The sequence below is a fragment of the Anas platyrhynchos genome, chromosome 8 (assembly GCF_047663525.1).
Source record: "Anas platyrhynchos isolate ZD024472 breed Pekin duck chromosome 8, IASCAAS_PekinDuck_T2T, whole genome shotgun sequence".
Lineage (NCBI taxonomy): Eukaryota > Metazoa > Chordata > Aves > Anseriformes > Anatidae > Anas > Anas platyrhynchos.
Window position 1 is genome coordinate 16,525,639 of NC_092594.1, and position 19,456 is coordinate 16,545,094.

Here is a 19,456-nt window from a genome sequence, read left to right on the forward strand (position 1 = left end):
AGCTTTTTAAAAAGAAGAGCTAAATATTTGGAGGTAAATTCAGTGTAGCTTTGTAGCAGAAGAGACAAAAAATGTGGCTTTTGTGAGTCTCCTGTTTTCACTTGGTAGCGTTCGAGTGAATGTGGCTCTGTGGATATGGGGATACTTCAGATTTGGATAAATACCTTCATTTTGTTTTTACATCCCTTGTTTAGCTCCATGAGAGCCTGTGCGAAGGCAAATGCAGGCTGGAGCTGAAAAGGAGGAAAAAAAAAAAATGGGTTGAGCTCTGACTAAAGTATTTGTGCTGGAAAGTAGCCCAGAGAGAGTAAAGGAGAAGCTTTAATTAGAAGCAGCTGCATAGCTGATGCAGCCCACAGGACATTTTCCCATTTCAAACTCTGTAGCTTTCTGAAATCATGATTTGAATTAAGTTGTATGTGAAATTTGTTCTTAAAAGATTAAATTCCTGTTGAAGTAGGTTAGGAGAGCTCATGTCCTTCCAGAAAGTGCCAGAACAAACTTCATCTTCCTGTTTCTGTTTCTGAGTGTTAGGATGGAAAACTGAGGAGAAACAGTGGCTTTTATTTGGAAAAGATTTGGTTTCCTGTTCTGAGCATGTCATTTGGAGCTGACACAAGCTGCTACAATTTTAAGCTGCTCTGTAGACAAGTGGCTTTTTTTTTTTTTTTCCTCCCTTTCCTAAAGAGCTTGAAAGAGTAGGTTGGGATGAGAACTTAGCAGGGGCAGTGGGAAGCTGGAGTTGCTGCTGAGGTTCTGAACAGTGGAGGATAATCATATCCTTTAAGAAATCTGGACTTAGACACAGCTTTTTCAGTGTTTGCCTCTGTTTTTATAGAAACAATTTGGTGCCCAGCATGAACCAGGGGCAAAAGCTCACAGTTTTGTCTACGCCAGCGTTTAGAACTAAATCACCAGTATTTGTGCCTAGAAACGTTGTTGACAGGAGACACGGCTGAAAATCTGAACTGTCTTCTTTTGTTGCCCTTTCATGTTCAGAAAGGGTTGCAGTGAATTGCTGGAGGGGAAAGTTGCATAACTGTGTGACTGAGCACTTCATCAGGAGAGCGAAATGGTGGGTACGAGGGCTGCGTATCCCTGACTTAGCATCTTTACGGAGGCAGGCGTGTTCGTCTGGCATTTTCTGTGGGGCTTTGCCCTATCCGAGTGTAAAGAGCTTAAGTTAAAAGAGCTTTTGCTGTTCCCCGCTGGAAAATGCGCTCACGTTCTTCTGATTAGCCTCAGAAGATACTGGAACAAGCCTGGTCTTGGAGCGCTCTTCAACTTTCTGCCAGAATGGTTAGCTACAAAGTGCTGGGCTGTTTGTGGGTGATGGTTGTGAGTGTCATCGTGGAGCCTAGGTCTCAGCTTTCCTTTTTTCTCAGTGTGCCTGCCATGCTCTTACAGTGTTTTGGCTCCCTCCTCCCCATCACCTAAGGGCAGCAGTTAAATGCACCCCATGAAAATGCATTTATCTTTTTTGCTGTGTTTGGGTTTATTTTGTATTTGTTGGAGGAGTTGGGAGTGTTGGAAGCCCCCTGTTTGCCTGATGCCCTAGGAGGGGTTCTGTGAAGTCCAGCTTTTTACTGTTTCTGTCGTGAAAATAAGGACTACGTGTGCAGAGCCTGCATCTGCTGTGGGTCCCGCCGCGCTGTCCCACTGAGCGAGGCCAAGCTTCCCTGGCTGTGGTAAAACCAGAAATCCCTATCCTGAAACCTTGAAAGCTTCCAGGACTGAAGTTCAACTTGACTTCACCCCTTCGTTAGCTGCGTGTGGACGCCCAGAAACGTGATTTGGCTGCAGCTCGCCAGGCCGCGCAGTGCGTGCGGGCCCGAGTGCCGTGGGAGGCGATGCGTCCTGCAGCTCCTGGCACGGCCCCGCATGCTGGGTGCCAGCTTGCTGGCTGATCCAGCTCCCACACGGCCCGGTGATGTAGCCCGCTGGCGTTTGGGCTGATTTCTAACCCGTATCTGGGAGGGATTTGGGATGTTGAAGGAAAAACTGCAGAACTGCCGCGGTTTAGGCCCAGCATGCGTGAAGGTTGCCTCTGGTGTGATGTGGCAGCAGCTTGTGCTGACTGAGAGCCTGCAGCTGTTGCAGCGAGCATGGCACAAGAAGCAGAGGGTGTTCTGCAAACAGCATTGTCTCAGAACTCACCGTCTGTGACTTTATTAATCCTGCCTTGCCTTGCAAAAACTCTCCTTTCATGTCCGTTCTTGGGTACGAAGTTGAAAGTATTAAGGCATGGCGAAAGGAGCCTAATTTGGGCGTGGAGAACGGTAAATTATGATTACGCACGTATGACTTAGCTGCTTTAGACATAGGGCTGAAGCTAGTTAATAAATTTTAACATGAGAAAAAACAGTTGTGGTCATCTAGTAATGACCTCTTGCGTAACTCAGATAATAACCTCTCTGAATAGCCGTGTTTGAACTAGCGTGCATACTCTTTCTGCAAGCAGCCAATCGTGGTGTGCTTTTAAACAAGCATGAATGATGGAGAAATTCCACTGCAACCTTAAATGTGGTGTTCCAGTTGTTTCTTTCCACTGCTGAGAGCCTCTATGCCAGTCTGTGTCTGAAAGTGAAGTGTGTTCTATTTCTAATTGGGGTTTATCTTGCTTGAACTTCTCACTGCCAAGTCTCGTTATACCCGTGCCTTCTAGACTGTGAATTATTGTTAAATCTTCGTTTTTTGTGGGCAGTTGGAGCCTTTGATTAACTGTCTCCTTCCCTTCTCCCTCTGGAAGGGACTGAGCCACCTGAGCCTTTAATCGTGTACAGTTTTCTATTAATCATTACTGTTGGCTTCTTTGAATTCGCTTCAATTCCTCCTTCATGAAAAGCAGACACTGAAGCTGATTCGATAATGGTTGTAGTATTACCAGCTGTGTCATAATCTCACTTACTCCTACTTGGTGGTGGCAGTCTGTACACCTAACATATTTCTGGGCAAATCAGAAGTTGTGCTAGGAATTGGTGTTCAGCTGACTCCTGAGAACCCTGAGAGCAAGTCTGCCTTTCCTAGGTCGGTGCCCTGGTTTGGGGAGAATGCTTTATAACATTCTGTTTTACATATATGACTTTGTAGTGCTAAAATGTATTTCAGTGACCAGCTTGTTAAGCAATCTGTGCTGCTCTCTGTCAAGAGCTTCTCTTCTCTTACCTTCAAGCTTGATCAGCACTGATGTTTTCCTTTGTCATTCGTTGATAGAAGAGGAATGAGAGCAGGCCCCTGTAGCATGTCCCCACAGAAAACAGACCGTTCTTGGATTTAAACGGAATTTTAAGGCCTATCAAGTTAGGTTTCTAAATCCACCATACATTTTAAAATGCTGAAGAAGAGGCAGTCTCTCCACAGTTAGGTTCTTAGGGCAAGAGACTTTTTGCGTTTCTTGGAGCTGGAATCTCCTCTCTTTGAGTAACTCTTTGATTTCATAATTGTATCTATCATGTCCTGAAAGGTAGCATAGCTGATGTTCACCTCTGAAGTCTCTGCAGTGAAATGGATGTTCTCTTACACAGCCTGTGTGTATCTTGGATTACTTAGCAGTTAAAGCATGCAGCTGTGCACTGCAGAAAAAAACAGCAAGTGAACTCTTGAATTTTGTATTTTGGTGGCATTTTCTTCTGGTATATCATTTTGCAGCTTCCCACTACCTGAAAGAAAGAAATGGAACGGTGGGTGGCAAAGGAGGTGCTTGCAGGCTTGCTCGCCTGGGTCCTGGATCCCTGGAAATTCAATGGAAACTGGGTGGTACAAAGGCCAGTTAAAAGATGGATTACAGCTGACAAGCAGAGTCAGGCTGTATTGACATAAGTTTAGGTTAGAGAGAAAGAACTACAATTATTCTGCAATCACAGATCTTTGTATAAAAATATGGCCCTGGTTATAGATAGTGTGTGTGTGTATTCATTCTTCTGTGGGAGAGGGAGGAACAATGACCTTGTCGTTGGGGTGCGAGCCAGGGGCGTGGGAGACCTGACTTCAGTGCTTGTGTTGCTGGTTAAGAGCAGGCTTCAGCATGTCGCAGTCCCAGATTCACTTATCAACACGAGGATAACAATGTGTTCCTGTCTCACGGGAGTGCTGGGGAGAAAGATCTGCTGAGGATCTGGAGGCCCTCAGACACCGCATTTGTACAAGCTTTATAAATATTCCGGGAGATGGATAATACCTGGCGTTAATACCCGTTAGCTAATCTGCGGGATTTCATTCTGAAAAAGGGCGCTTACTAGAAGGGGAAAGGTGCAAGGAGTTAGTTGTTACTCAGCAGTTCTTGAGCGCTTGGGTTTTTACCGAAATTTTGAAAGGAAGTGCAAGAAGAAGTTCTGGCTGTTAATGCAGCCCTGATTGTATGCAGCACTTCACTATTTTGTCATGAATGATTTCACAGTCCAAACCGAAGTTTTCACTTGTGTCAATGACAGTCCTCAATCCCAGAAGAAGATCCCATCTGCTACATCTATGACCTTAGCGTTTGGGGCTCGGTGTTACTATTATTTATGGCAAATTCTGAGAGCTTAGGTGGTGGTGGGACTTCATTCCTGTTATCTTCCCAGGACACCAAGGCTTAAGGTGAACGTGCTACAAGTAATTCCTTCTCTATTGCAGGTGTCGAGAAGGCTTTCTTGGAGACTACTGTCAGTACAGAAACCCCTGTGAAAGCAATACCTGTAAGAACGGGGGAACCTGTGAAACCACGTCTCTGATAGGAAAGGCTACCTGCAAGTGTGCTCCAGGGTTCACGGGAGAGGACTGTCAGTACTCTGAATCACACATCTGCTACGTGTCCCAGCCCTGCCTGAACGGAGGAACTTGTCATCCCCAAGGCCAGGAAACATACAAGTGTGTCTGTCCTTCAGGTTACACAGGTGGGGTTCTGCGTTTCTGCTTTCAGACCCCCCTCTTTTGTGAATTACTCGGTCCTAGAATGTTCTGGGGCAGCTGTAATGTGCTCTCAAATTTAATAGCTCTAGCACAGGAAATGAGAGGAAGTACAAATGAATTCATGACCAAAAAAAAAAATAAAAGGGGGGGGTTGGGGAGAGAGAGTCAAACTCCATAGCCTTTATACATAAACAGAAAGATATTTAGATCTTGTGGGGTTGTCCTCATGGGAAAAAACTGACTGTAGAAGTTATTCTGAAATGTCTTACAATTTGAATTCATAATCTACCTTAAAAAAAAAAAAAAATGTAAATTCGGTGAGCAAAACCTTTCTATGGGAAACTTTTGTTTGCCTGAGGAGAAGCATGGAAACTCACTCCTTCCTTTCTTGAAGGGAAAGTAGAAGAGTATGTTAGCGTGGTACAATTTTAGGTCATGGGTTATATTTATAAATAACACCATCCCATATCTTGCTGGTAAACTATAAATAAAATGGCTCCCTACTGTAACCAGCAAGTTGACTTTGTTTCAAATGTTGTAAAAAAGTATATAATTTGACATGTGTGGCTTAGAATAAGATGTAGCACACCAACCATTTTGAGTTAGCATGAAGCATGAAAGATGGAACTGTTTTTCCCTATTAATAGTTGCTTATGCCTTGATCCTACAGGAAAGGACTGCCAGTGGATCGATGCCTGTACATCTCAACCTTGTGCCAACGGAAGTACTTGTACAGTATCTGGAAATAAGTTCTCCTGCATCTGTCTGTCTGGCTACACTGGCCAGAAGTGTGAGATAGATGTGAACGAGTGTGCCACGTCAGGCCTTTGTCAGCACGGTGGGACGTGTGTCAACGTGCCTGGTTCGTACCGATGCCAGTGCAAGCCGGGCTATACAGGGCATCGCTGTGAGAGCACCTATGTGCCATGTTCCCCATCGCCCTGTATGAACGGAGGGACTTGTCACCAAACAAGTGACTTCACCTTTGAGTGCAACTGTCTGCCAGGTAAATTCATGGTGCTTATTCAAACTGCTAGGTTCTGTAGCCTTGGCGCTGTGTTCCTGTCTATGTTCTTCTGAAAACTTCTCCCTTGGGGTCTATGTGTGACACTGCTGTAAGATTGAGTGGAGAAATCTGAGCAAGGGTGGGAGCTCGGCAAGGATCTTGCTTTCTGGGTATTAGTATTTCATACTGTGAAAGGGAGAGGGTTATTGGGTTGGTGAGTGGTGGGATTGGTTAGATCACAGCCAGAAGACTACAGATTTCTTTGGAACCCAATGAGAGACAAAGGTAATCAAATAGGTAAAAAGTGATGTAGATTCAAAGTTAGGGCGTTTCCTGATGCACACGTAGAATGCCAGATTCTGTTAACACCCAGAAAGAGGTTGTTTGTGCTCATGAGGGTCACAGTTAAAATCAGTGCTTGAATGAAAATGAACATTTGTCTCTTTATTCTCAGTCTCTATCACTAAAATACGTTAGTTTCTATTCCTTTCCTTTTCCCCTCGAGTTCTTCCAAATCTTACAGGGTATGTTTTCCAGCTCAGCGTACCCTTTTTGTACTGTAACTTACCTCCAGGTAAGTTATATTTACTTGGTTTCTGATGCTGTTAGTTTCTCTGACCTCATGCACAGGAGAGATAACATGCTTACTCAGTACCATGGACTGATTGTATTGATTCTGTCTGTCAAGTCTGGGCTCCAGTCACCAAGGGCATCTGTCTCTGCAAATGACCAGCTGTCACCTGCCTGGGACCCTGGCAGTCTCATCCTGCCCTGCTCCCCCCCATCTACTTATCATACCAACCATAGAGCAGCACTATTTTTCTTCGCATAAGTGTGGTGTGTTTTTTTTTAGGTTCATATTTTTAATGAGTAATTCAGTCCATGGGAAACTGAATGTTTGGAAATGCTTTTGACTAGACTTCCACTTAAGTGTATTGCAGTCTGGCACATGAACGCTTAGTGTGTGGTAATCTAGAAAACTAAACTCTCCTCCCTTGAGCTTTTCTTTTCTTATTTATGTGAAAGATGTTGCTGTTGTATACTGTTTAGGACGAATGCTGAATTGACTGCGTTCTCATGAGGATTAGCTGGAGTCATAAGTATGTGTGGAAAGAGTATTTAGAACGTAAGTTGTAAAGAATAGTTTTTGGAGGTCTTTTTCTTGAATTGCCAGCTCAAGTGACAATAAATACACGGTGCCAACCTTAGCTGGGGTATGCACAACAAATTGCAGGGTAGTCCGAGCAACCATGTGACTCTGGAGGAAAAAAAAATAGGAAAGTTGATCTTAAAATAGAAGGTTGTATCATCATTGTTTGTGTGAAAGCAAGTGTTTCTAGCTGTGCTTGAAGAAAGTGTTTAAACATACAGGGTCTCTGAAAATGCCGTAAGCAACAGTTGGTTTCTGGTTTGCATCTGTTTAAATGAAAAACAAAAGCTGACAATTTCATCTTAAAACAAAATTGTCATCTTGATATCTCTGGATTAATGGCTTGAGCGTTTCCATCATCAAAATTCAGAATTTTCTTAGCTTCTCTTTAACCAGTACAAGAAATCCAAGACCTCATGCAGAAGTGTCACTGTGGGGGGAAGAGGAAAGAAAAATCGAAAGGCTTGATCCTTTGCTGATAAGGCAGTCTGCTTTTGTGACTCTCGTGCAGGGATGTGAGTCTGGGTAGGAGCACACTTTCCTTTAGACAAGTGTGTGGGCTGGCTACACGATGGTCAGGAAATGAAAATGAGATTACTATAGTAACAGCTACACACCCACACTGCTCACAAACGGTTTGGATTATTAGCTGGCTTTTTGGACATCTAATGTAACATGTAGAGTGGGGGGGAGTTTGTGCTGCTATGAGGGCCTTCACTTCTGTATTTCCTGTATCCATTTAAGCTGGCCATATGGTTTTGCTAATTTCATTTTTAAAACTAGACATTTGAAAAACAGGAGAGGGAAAAAAAAAAAAAAAAGAGGTAGGAGAGTCCAAAATGTTTACATAAAACTGTTCGATAAAGGCAAGGCATCCAGCCATTTCTGTCCCCTTGGAATAAAGCATCCATTGTGAAATTCCTCAAGTTTTGGGATCGGTGGCCTGTTGCACCCAGCGAAGAGGTGAACAAGTCCTGCTCATCTGGAAGACCGTGCCAAGATTATGGACTAGGAATTCCTCTTCAGACTCCCTCTCTGAATTGGAGCAGAGCTGATGATACTGTGACTATAAAAGGAATTGCTCTGGCCCTTCTTTTTGGACTGCCTTAAGATGTTACCAGTGTTAAGGTCATAGAGGCAGGAGGCAGCTTCAGCTTGAACTGCTGGAAGGGTTTTTTGAAATGATTTTTGTATCCTGTGACCTGTGAAACTGCTTTGAAGAAACCGATTGCACCAGAATAGCAATTTAGGCATAATTAAATTACTCCTGGTGCTGAAATGGGGTCATGCTCCCCATAGAAGCATGCATTTAAGTGAACTTCATTTTTCTTGTGAATATAGATACTTGAGGATGAGAGCTTGAAAATAGGGAGAAACCCCACAGCTTGAAGTTACACGTCTCAGCAGCTTTTTAAAATTATTTTTACAGTATCACAAGTACTGTTCACATACAGTGTAGTCAAGCTGATGTTTTTCAATTCTCAGGTTCCCATTTCTGTCGTGGGTTTACACAAATCTTCCATTAGGTAATTCATAAAGTCCTGTGTATTAGGAGAAGTCAGCTTTTGGTGGCAAGTGTAAGTGAAGAGATGTGTGCTGTCAATGTTACATCTGTGTGAAAGGTAACTTCTTTTTTTTCCAGCCATCCAGCGTAATTGTTTTTCCTCTGGGCTTTGCTGATTATTTATTTTGATTTCAAAGCAAGCACGTAGACATGTAAGCACGTTAGGTCATCGTCATAGAAAGTCATAGCAAAAAAAAAAAAATACTCCTGTGAAAGAGCCTTAACCTGAAGTACTAGCAACTCTTCTGATATAAGAGTGAGCTCATGGTTATAAATGTTTGACAAAAAAGGAGTTTTTTTGGCAACTAACCTTCACTGGAATGTTAAACAAGTCAATAGAGGAAGTTCTTAGCTGGGAAAGTGATTATTCATTGTTATCCATCAAAATAATTACCCATTAACTAAGATAAGGACCCTAGGGAATTCCAAGGGCTTGTTCAGGAAACTATCTGTCAGGCCGGGGCGGGCTGTTTACGAGAGCCGGAGCATTTCCTGGGAAGAGGAAGTAACCTCGTGCCGCCGAGCATCCACCCCGCCGCTCTGCGAAGCCGCAGGGGTTCTGCCCCAAAACGTCCACGCCAGAACCAACCTGCACCATGCTATGGCACGAGGACATCTTCAACTTCTCGTCAGCAGTCCCCGGATCTGGCAGCAGCTGAACTTGGTGTATCTGCTTGTATCCCTCTGTAGGAGAGGAGGAAGAGCATGCCTTTAACAGTGGGAATGCTTTTCCCCTGGCGGTTCTCTTGCAGTTGGCTGTGCTCGGAGATGCAGAGCAAAAGTCTCTGGGAGGGAGGAGGCAAAGGACAACACGCTGCTCCCAGCACAGGGGGGAGCAGGAAGCAGTGTCAGGTGTCCAAATACATCCGAACAGCGAGCTATTTGGCTCTCTGGGAAGGAGTCGGATGGTGTAGCTGCAGAATCAGGTCCTGGGACCCAGCCGGGGAAGGGTTTGTGTCTCAGCAGCTTCTTGCACGCTGTGGTCCGGTGTAGGTGTGTTGACCCAAACAGCCGCAGCTCTGAAGGACTGATCTGAAGAGTGAAAGTGAGCCTCAGCCAGCTTTATTTACAAACTAGGCAGGTCACAGTATTGCAGAGTGTGTTGGGCTTGAAACCGACGTGAAAGTCCCGCATTTACAGCTTGTAGATGGTCTGAAAGTAAGCCAAAGTCGTTCTCTAGAGTAAGAAGAATTTTAAAGGGGATTTGGGAGTTGGGAAGTTTCCAAAAAGGAAACTTGTGTTTTCTTCAGCTGTATACTCAAAATAGTGTCATCTTTACCATTTCAGCCCTTCCTGATTCATTTCCCTTGCAGATGTTTTTTTTTTTTTTTTTTTTTTTTTTCTGACTGAGCACACTTGGATGTGTGACACTTCTCTTGAACCTTTTGCTGCACTGTTGTTTTTAAATTTTTTTAGCTGCTTTTTGTTTCTGTTCCACCAGCTCTAGTAGTACTCTCCTGCTTTTGGGCTAGGATGAATGGCTTTGTACAGTTGTGTGAGAGGCTTGAGGGCCAGCTCTTAGATGTTAGGGTAGCTGGGGAAAGTGGCTTGGGGAGGTTTTAGTATTGAGGTGACTTCTGTGCTCTCATACAAAAAAACATGAGCCACTTTCTTTGCCTGAAATACAGTGAAATGGTTTTGAATAAGTGCCTGCTCTCAGGAACCTATTTACCAGAAGGCAGGGCTGGCCTTTGGGTTGTCCAAGCTGAGAAGATAGGAACTTAACCCTTCTGAGCTTGTGGTTCTGGGTGCATTTCCATGCTGATCACATTGTTGGCATGAGCGCAATCTGTGGTCAGTGGGAGGATTCTCCTCCAGCTCAAAAACAAGCTGATAGGACGCTCCTGTGTTCTACAGCTCAATCTTTGGTCATTTGTGGTTGCACAGTTGTAAATATAGTAACTCGATTATTAATTGTATTCCTTGGTAGTCATTCCTCAGCAGTTTTTGCCAGGAAGGCATTGCTGGGCTCGTTTGGATTAACCATTTATTTTCTTCATTTTAACCTTCCCTGCTGCAATGAGGCCTGCAGGATCTTGGGAGAAGGTGAGAAGGGCTTTGAATAAAGAGGGTGACACTGCAGGTGTCCTAACGTTGAGCCTGTTCTTCCTTGGTGGTGAACCACGATCCATTCGATGTGGCTCAGCGACAGTGCTCCTCCTGGCTTCTGACTTTACCTGTATTACTGGAGGAGTTGAGAAAGTGGGAATGGATGTGAATCATCCCACGTCTCCTGGGAGTAGCCATCGTCTGGAGAAGTTGCTTCAGAGCTTTATGGTCTCAGCCTCATCTGCCACATCGCAGGGTCTGTGTTGGATCAGATGGTGCTTAGAGGGCTTGGGTAACTTGATGCAGATGTGTTGGAACTGTCTGGAACAGGGCATCAAACGTAGAGGGGGTTAAAGCATAGCTTTGGATGAGAGGGCTGTGTCATGTTAATATTACATTCCAAAGCAGTGAAGAGGCAGAGCTGATGTTTTGAATTAATGCATGCATTCTGGAATCATTTACTTCATCCACACTAGCATGCATCCACTTGTGCTTTGATAAATAGCTATCTCGTCCAGCAGAAATGGCAGGTTTGTTTAATGAAGCGTGAGGTGAAGCAGCGTGTGAAATCGAGGGGAAGATGGATTACTGGCAGCTCCCTTCCTCAACATCCCTGCTCCCCCGTATTGGAAGGGAAAAGGAGCTCTACCACGGTGGAGAAGGGGTATTTTGCCAGACTGGCTGTGATTGAGCCTTGATTTTCACTGGGGAAAGGTGTCTGGTTTCTTCTGCTTTTCAGTCAGGGCTTCGTTTATCAGCATTGCTTGGGTGGTGACTAATTGATTGATTTGCCTAACGCTGAGGAGGGCCAAATGAGGAATTGGGGAGCTGAATCTTCAAAGCGTGGGTGATCTTACTTTGACATAGCCGAAGCACATGAACAATCCTGAGAGGTTCACACAATGAACGCCTGCTACTTTTTTGTCATGGGAAGAACTTGTCCTGAGTGGTGCTCTGCCTGTGTAATCTGACCTGCGTGCAAAGGCATTCAACGACGGCTCTGGCCCGCTTGCTATGTGGAGATCCATCAGGTTTAGGTTAACAGGACGAGTCTTTAAGAAAAACAAACAAAATTGAGGTTTGTGGGGGAAGCTGCACTGAAGATGAATTCTCTTTGAAAGACTCTTTGGAGCCTGTTTCACCCTGCTCTGTTTGTGCTTTGTCCAGGTTTCGAGGGGAGCATCTGCGAGCGGAACGTTGATGACTGCCCAAATCACAATTGCCAAAACGGGGGCATATGCGTGGATGGTGTCAACACCTACAACTGCCGCTGCCCACCCCAGTGGACAGGTACGTACTGTGGAAAGCACTTCTCTGTGGGCTGGACACGCTTTACAGGGATGAAATGCAGGATTTCTGGCCTTCTCTCGCCATACAACTCAAGTTGCAAATGGCTGGATGTAGTTCACATCTGTACCTTGTTCTGCAGTCTGGGGGACAGATGTCAGTGAATCCTTCAGAAGATTGTTTACATCAAAGCCACCACAAAACGAGGCAATTTCCCACTGCACTGCTCAGTGTTACAGCCCTACATGCATGTGATTTTTACAGACAAATCGTGTGGGTCTTGAGCTGCCATGCAGTGCGACTCTGAGTTGCACTTCTGCTTGTATGGATTAGCTTGTAAGAGGGTATATATTTCACAGAAGTACAAAGCATGGCTTTTCTATTACAATTGTGTGCTTTTGTGGTGCTTTGACACGTTTGGGGGCATTTTTGATGTGGGATAATGATCCTCGTGTAGATAATGGTAACGCTACTAAAGAACAGGACAAAACTGGAGGAAGGCATAGGTGGGAGAAAGGGGGGGAAGAGAAGCTTGTGCATGGGAAGCTTATGTTTTTGCTACTATTTGCCTACTGTGGCTGATTTTTATCTGGAGTTCTCCAACTAGCAAAGCTACTTTTGCTTCATAAATGAGTCTCTTTTACTCTGAGTGTGTCTGGGGAGGTGGGGGGGAAATGTGAATTTCAAGAAACCATTATGCATGATGTAAGGAAGCAGCTTACAGGAAATTCAGTGTCATCTTTAGTCACAAAATGTCTCCATACCTCAAAAATAAACAAATACCTCCGGTTTGGGTTTTTTTATTTTTTAGTCATTCGAAGCTGGCACACTTTTTCAGTTGGGTTCATCTTTGCCCCCTCCCCCCCCCCTTTTTTTTTTTTTTTTTTTTTTGGAATTACAGGAAATTGAACAACCTTAAAACATTGAGGTATGGACTGAACATGCAGTCTTCCTTTTATTAAGTAAACTGAGGTATTTTGCCTTGGAGCATAAGCCTGAATGAACTCCTCTGGTTCTGAAGAACTTCTAGTGCATTCTTTGTGTCTAGAAAATGATGTTTGAAGCCAGAACATCTGCAGTGAATGGTAGCTCAGACAAACTTTGTGTGAAGAGTTTGACTACTAGAGACCAAAGGTTTCATGTTGTTTTAGCTTTTCCCCTCAGAGAGCATCATTCTCATTATAAACTTGTCATTAACTGCCAAGGAGGCCTGCCAATTAAGAACCCTCATTAACTTCACTTAAGAATACATAATTTTAAAGGTAAAACCACATAAGAGAAGGAAATGCACCTCTCACAGCTTGCATAGCTCTCTGAAACCTGGTATAAATGGGAGAAAATGAGTCCTCCCCTTGATGAGCAAATACCCTTTCATCTCTACTGCCTCCCTGTCTAAATGGTGTTCAAGTTTTCCTGCAAAGGAAAACATGAAGAGAGTTTGGGTGGAGAGCCAGCAACCCTTCAGTGACCCCTGAAATACTGCTTCACGCTGCAGGAATTATAAACCCTGTTACGTCTTCTAACATGTCAGTAGTAAATCAATCTCGGGATTATTTCTGAAGCACAGAGGAGATAATGGACCATGAGTGTGTACAGCATGAGCTTAAAATTTATGAGGGATTACTGTGATTTGTAGAGGTATCATAAACGTAACCTGGCTTGCGGGATTTGGGTGGGTGGCTGTTGTTCGCTGGGGAGGCCTTCTGCAACTCACCTGGAAAGAGACCTTGGTGGTAACAGGCTGTGATTCTCTTTGGTTTTGTGGTAGATTGTCTCTCTGATTAACCACTGAAGCTCTTTGCAATGCACTTAGTTGTTCCCACTCCGTACCTCTTCATGGGCTCTAACGTTGGGGGAAAAATCAGTGGGCCCACACTGTGGCCTTGCCTTGTGCTGTCTGTCTTCTGTCTGTGCAGGCTCTCCAGAAAATCTTACGTGTGAAGGATGCTTCCCTCCTGTGAAACCCTGGAAAGAGAGGCGCTCCCCAAGTTTTGTGTTCCCATGGCTTTATACAACAAATTAGTTGAATGCTTTTTCTGAGAATTTCCTGCATTTATGGTGAAGTTGAGGTTATCAGTGCAGCAGCGGCTTTAGATAATGACATCTCAAGGCCAGTGACTTCCTAGACTTCAAGGCTCAGGTCAATTGGGAGCTAAAACTGGTCTCACAGTTCAGAAAACAGCAGTTTGGCTGCTTCAACTATGAACGTCAGAGCCGCTGGGGAATTGAACTGTCTTGTCCAAAATGCACAGCACCAGTTTTGGTGTTCAAACTAAAGCATGAGTAAGCTCAGCAGCAGCCATGCGTATTCATGTCACCGTGTTTGACATAAGCAGGGCAGCAGCACTGTGCCCTTGTCCACAGGATGCCTTAGTGATAACCATTCCCCTGCAGTGTTACTGCTGGGCTGGGTGTTTTGGGGAGGCTGATGGCTAACAATGGCAATGAAGGGCTGTATTTGGGGCCTTTCTCTAAGCTGCTTTGCTTGAAAGCCTGCGTGCTGAAAACCTCTTGGCAAGCTTGCCTTTAAGAATTCATTTATAGTATCTGTAATTTTCCTTTTGCCCAGTAAATGTGTGGCCAAGCCATGTTCCGTGACACCCCAAAAGTGTATTTTCTTATATGAAGCTTTCTTTGAATGCACTTCAATCCCTCTCCTGCATCTTCAGTGAGAGACCATGAAGATAACGTTGTACAGAGACACGAGGTGTGACGCTGAGGCTGGGCACACGCTACAGCAGAGAGATGGAGGATAGTTTGGAGAGAGGTGTATTTTTCCCAAGGTTAAACTGCAGCTGATTCTGACAGCGGTAAGCTACAATAAAAGCAAGTTACTCAGCAATAAGGAAATATACTATTTAAGTGCAGGTCCATCTTTTGCACAAACATGGTTTATAACATTGTAAATCATCACTAAGGTTAGTGAAGAGGGAAGAACTGAACAAACAACTCTTAGAGAGTTTGTCCTGATAAATACTTGTAACGCAGCAGTGTAAAACAAAGTCAACACTTTGGGAAATCAAAAGCCTCCAATGAGACCTTGAGTTCACAGGACATTGTGTGATGTTTAAAAATAAATAAAAAATAAGGCCCAGAGCCATGTGCTTGTAAGTAAGCATCAGTCAAAAGCAAAAGGATGTTAAATTTTATAAAAACACTTCCACTGTGTAGATGTGCCATCTTCATAACAGGTCTTGTGGAGTCTTTTGTTGCTAACACTTAACTTGTCAAGTGATCCTGGAAGAGTTTAAATCGATCTGTTTGTTTTAGTGTTTATTTAATCTTTGCACCATGGATGAAGATCTATCACGTTTATGAATGTGATTTGTGCTTCATGGCATTGAGGAAGCCATTCTCCTTTTGTGTTAGAAAAATCAGGAAGAATCAAGAAGCTGTACTCCATCCAGCAAAGAACAATTTTGTGTAAGGCGATATCGAAGCATCCTTTGCTGAAACGGAATCTGTTGCAATTCCTTTTGGTAACCATCTGCCTCTTGTGGTTCCTTGACAGGTGGTAGACTGCACTACACAAGCATGCATTTTCTGCTAATGTCTTCTGTTTGGTACTGGAATCCACCTTTTGAGAGGCTGTTTGCTTTCCATCTCATTTCCTACTCTTCTAACAGAGCTCACTGCTCCTTTGTTGATGCGTGTGCCTTCTCTTTCTCATGTGCTGTTTTTTCCGGAAAGATAAAATCTTGCTTTTCAAAGACAACCACGGGAAATTCCTGCTGTTACTAATGTTTTTGTCACCTTCAGAGTTCTTGTATTTCATATGGTTATAATGATTGTCAGCTGCCTCAGTCTGTAACTGGCAAGATGATCTTGGATATGTCTTGGGGAAGCTGCTCCAGATCTTTTCTGTTGAATGTTAGCTGATTTTTTTTGTTTTGTTTTGTTTAAGGATCACTTGTCTTATCCTGGGCTACATCCTTTGTCAGGACCGATGTTTGTTGTGTCCTCCAAGGCACAATGTTGCAGATTCCTTGGAAATAAAGAGGCCTTTGTGAAAGACTGAAGTCTATTCCTATGTGCCAGGCAGGAACTTGGTATACTTTAGGTGTGATTTGAGTTAAAATTAGCCCCAAATCCTGCCTGGGTCATGCTTGTGGCACGTAAAGACTGCTTTATGCTGCTGTTTTGCAGTAGTTAAACAAACTGGATGGCTTGCTGCTGTCCGAGTGTCTTTGCCTTCCCTCCCTGCTCCTAGGCACCCTTCCCCTTTCTCAGGGCTGGCTCTGGTCTTTGTTGGAGCGAGCCACTTTAACTCACTAATCTAGCAAAAAATCCTGTCCAGCTGCCTTTTTTTTTTTCTTGTTTGGGATCAGGAATTAAAATTCATGGAGAGGTCTCACGAGTGAGCTGGTACGGAGAAAGCAATGGCAGTGCAGGGCTGCACAGCTACGTGAAAGGTTAGGGTGTCCTTGCAAGGAGGTGGTGAGAGCGAGGCTTTAAGGGCTTCCAGACTACGATTCAGATAAAGAAACAAGGCTGCCTTTAAAATGCACCTGCTTACTGTGCTGATCTAGCCTGTGCAGCTTTGTGTCAGGAAGACTTTGGGTATTAAAGTAACGTTATAAAGCACTGTCAGTGTTTGTTTGGCTTGGCCGAGGAAGACTCCTGCTTAGCTGTGGAAAGTTGTGGAGGATCAGCGTGAGCCTGGCCCAGGTCACCTTTCAGGAACGGAGCACAACAGAGTTTGGTATGCATCCTCCGTCCAGTTAAGTCCTTTGAACTGTTTTCTCCTCAGGTGCTGCACTGGGAGCAGTGGGACGAGTCTCGGACATGTGATGTCCGTGCTCGAGCAAATCCTGGAGGGCCGGCATTACCCTGCTGCACGGCAGGCCTGGCCTGTTTGCCTCCTTTCATTTCTGGCCCTGAGGGTGAGACTCCCATGGCAAGTGTGTTTGTTTAGGCTTTGTTTTTTGCCTGAAAAGGGGGCTCCAGCAAAGTGTGTATCTTAAAATCCAGGAGACTTTTGTTTCCAGGACAGCACAGCGTGCTAACAGCTGACTCCACCAAAGAGCTCCAGCACTGGAAGCTCGCTTAAGAAGCAAATGTTTGTCTTGAGCAGAAAAGCTCTTCAGGCAGCAGGGCAATGCTTTTTAATTAAAATAGCTGCTAGCTTGGTCATATGCTCTTAAACACTAGCACAAGGGTTACTCTTTCTGCAGAGCTTTAGGCAGGAATTTTCAAACAGGGGAGTTAAGGATTCGATTCCTATTTAATTAGGGCAATATTTGCTCTCTACCTTCGTTTTCTTTGAAAATCCCAGCCTTAAACTCTGGGCAGACGTGACTTTTCTTTGCTAAGAAGGGAGGATAAACATCAAAAGGCTAATGTTTAACATTTTTATGTAAGATCGTACGCTCTGGTATTTTCTTTTGGAGACTTTCTTTGCTGAACACCAGTTTCCATATTAGAAAGTGTACAGTAACAAGCCTGCTTAGTGCTGGGGGGAAAAAAATACTGCCTTGCTGGAATACTGAGAGGCTTGAAATTTGGTGGAACTCCTGCCTGGTTGCCTTTCCCAGTTGTGCATTGATGGTGGACTTTTGGGTGCTTTTCCAAACTCGTATTAAAAAGCACCGAAGCCTGTTGGGTGCTAGCTGAGATCTGCCCATGCCAAACTTGGCACGTTAGCTGGTGCTTAGCTGTCACTATCACGAAATCTCCAAGAGGCAGCCCTCTGAAAGAGGCCGAGAGGGATTATGATTCTTTTTCTTCCTTCACGTTTGAATTGGCAAATACAAAGGGAGAAGGGAGCATGTGGGCAGGTTCCAGAGCTGGCAGCAAGAAGCTCGGGTGTACAAATGATTTGAAGCATCAGATGTGAACAAACTTTATCCTGGATGGTTGGTGTTCTTGAGATGCCTTGTTCCAGCATTGCGTGGAGCAGGCTGATTTCGTAAGCTCCGAATTGACACCGTTTGTGCTTTATCCAGTGAATTCTCTACAGGTACACAACCTCCAGTTCACTGCCTGCTGTTTTCTGTTTCCCCATAGCAAGCCGTGGTGAGGAGGTGGCTGTAATAAAACACCTCAGGTGTTAACAGCCGAATTGATCCGATGACAGAACGACAGCATCTGATTTAGTCCATGCTACTGCCTCTTCCATTGTGCCTTTGGTGACTTTCCAGCCTGGGAAATGCTCTTTGTGATCGGATGTGCCAAATAATCTCTTGTGGAGTTGTCTTAAGCTTTCAGTACATCTTGCATGTGTTTGGCTCTCAAACAAAATAGACTAGACCACTCCGAGTCTGGGTTGGTGCATGTGTGCTCTGAGACCAGGCTAATAGCTAACAGTTGTTTTATCTGCAGCTGCCTTGTTTCTGGCAGTTTCTGCCCCTTCCATCATCCTCGGAATGAGGTGATTTGTCTTTGGGTAATTAATAAAGATGCGTTGCTGAGCTAGCTGGAGAATATGAAGCTTTTATTGCAAGGTTTAGCTTCAGTCATTACGTTTTGCCCTGCAGGACTTTCTGCTTGTTAGGGATTTCCCTGGTTTACTGGATTTTCCAGAGGAGCTTAAGAGAAGGGCAGAATGAAGGGTAGCTTGGTGATGTGTGTTTCCTTTTGATTACTTCTCTATCTTGGCGCTGTCCCCAGTCATTTCACCAGCCTCTGCCATATTCAACCAGTCTATCATTAGTGCACTTGTCATCTTCCTTGAACACTCTTCTGTTCCTTTGTAGTGCTGCCTCTGAGGAGCTCTGTCCGAGTGGCCCTCCCTCCCTCCCCAGTAGTCTGCTGAGTGATTTCAGGCCATGCTTGGTGGATCAGGGCGTGCATAACTCTCCCAAAGCCCAGAGTTTTGTATTTGGAGGCTGTAAAATCCCTTGTAAAAGCCCATTAGTTCCAGTACATGCTTCCTAGTGTGGTTATGAAATTAAACTGTTTCCCCCATCATATGAGCCTAAAATAAACACAGATGTTTGCTCACTACAATTGCAGAGATTGATCTTCAGTTGTGTTCAAACTCCATATTAACCTCTTACATTTTATATGTTGGATATCGTTTGGCATTCTTCAAGAGGAAGTAGATCTAGATAAAAACAAAACAAAAACCAGAAAACACCAAGACAAAGAAAACCCCACCTGAAATTTGAGAATGGTTGTTACCTCTTTGCTGCTCTGTAGCTGTGTATTTCGGAGGGAATCAAGATGCTGTGAGATCCTTGGGAAGGAATATTTTTTTCAGGACTGTGATGCCCCTTGCTTTTACAAGAGGAAAAGTATTTGGCTTCAGCCGTTTTTTCAGTACTTAAGGAAGGCTTTTAGTGAACACATGCAACCAGGAAGACTTTTTGCAAATATAAGCAGCATAGTCCACCATGAACTCCTGCGTGTGCTTGGAGCTGTCCTCGAAGCTGAAAGCAGCAGTCAGGTTCATCGGATTTCCTGCAGGAAGCCGTTGAGGTGGTCTCATCAGAGGGGCTGGAATTTGAATGTGTTTTTGGACATGTGAGACCCCTGTCTGTCAGTATTGCCTGTTGGTTGCTCTGTGCAC

The 19,456-nt window shown here is 44.3% G+C and overlaps 1 protein-coding gene across 1 annotated transcript in view; it reads left to right on the forward strand.

Annotated features, from left to right (window-relative positions):
- Positions 1 to 19,456, forward strand: part of NOTCH2 (notch receptor 2) — an 84,614-nt gene that overhangs the window by 14,037 nt on the left and 51,121 nt on the right. Inside the window, exons 3-5 of the mRNA XM_038182661.2 lie at positions 4,615 to 4,874; positions 5,561 to 5,896; positions 11,827 to 11,949. Of these exons, the coding sequence (XP_038038589.2) occupies positions 4,615 to 4,874; positions 5,561 to 5,896; positions 11,827 to 11,949 (719 nt within the window). The remainder of the gene's footprint in view (positions 1 to 4,614; positions 4,875 to 5,560; positions 5,897 to 11,826; positions 11,950 to 19,456) is intronic.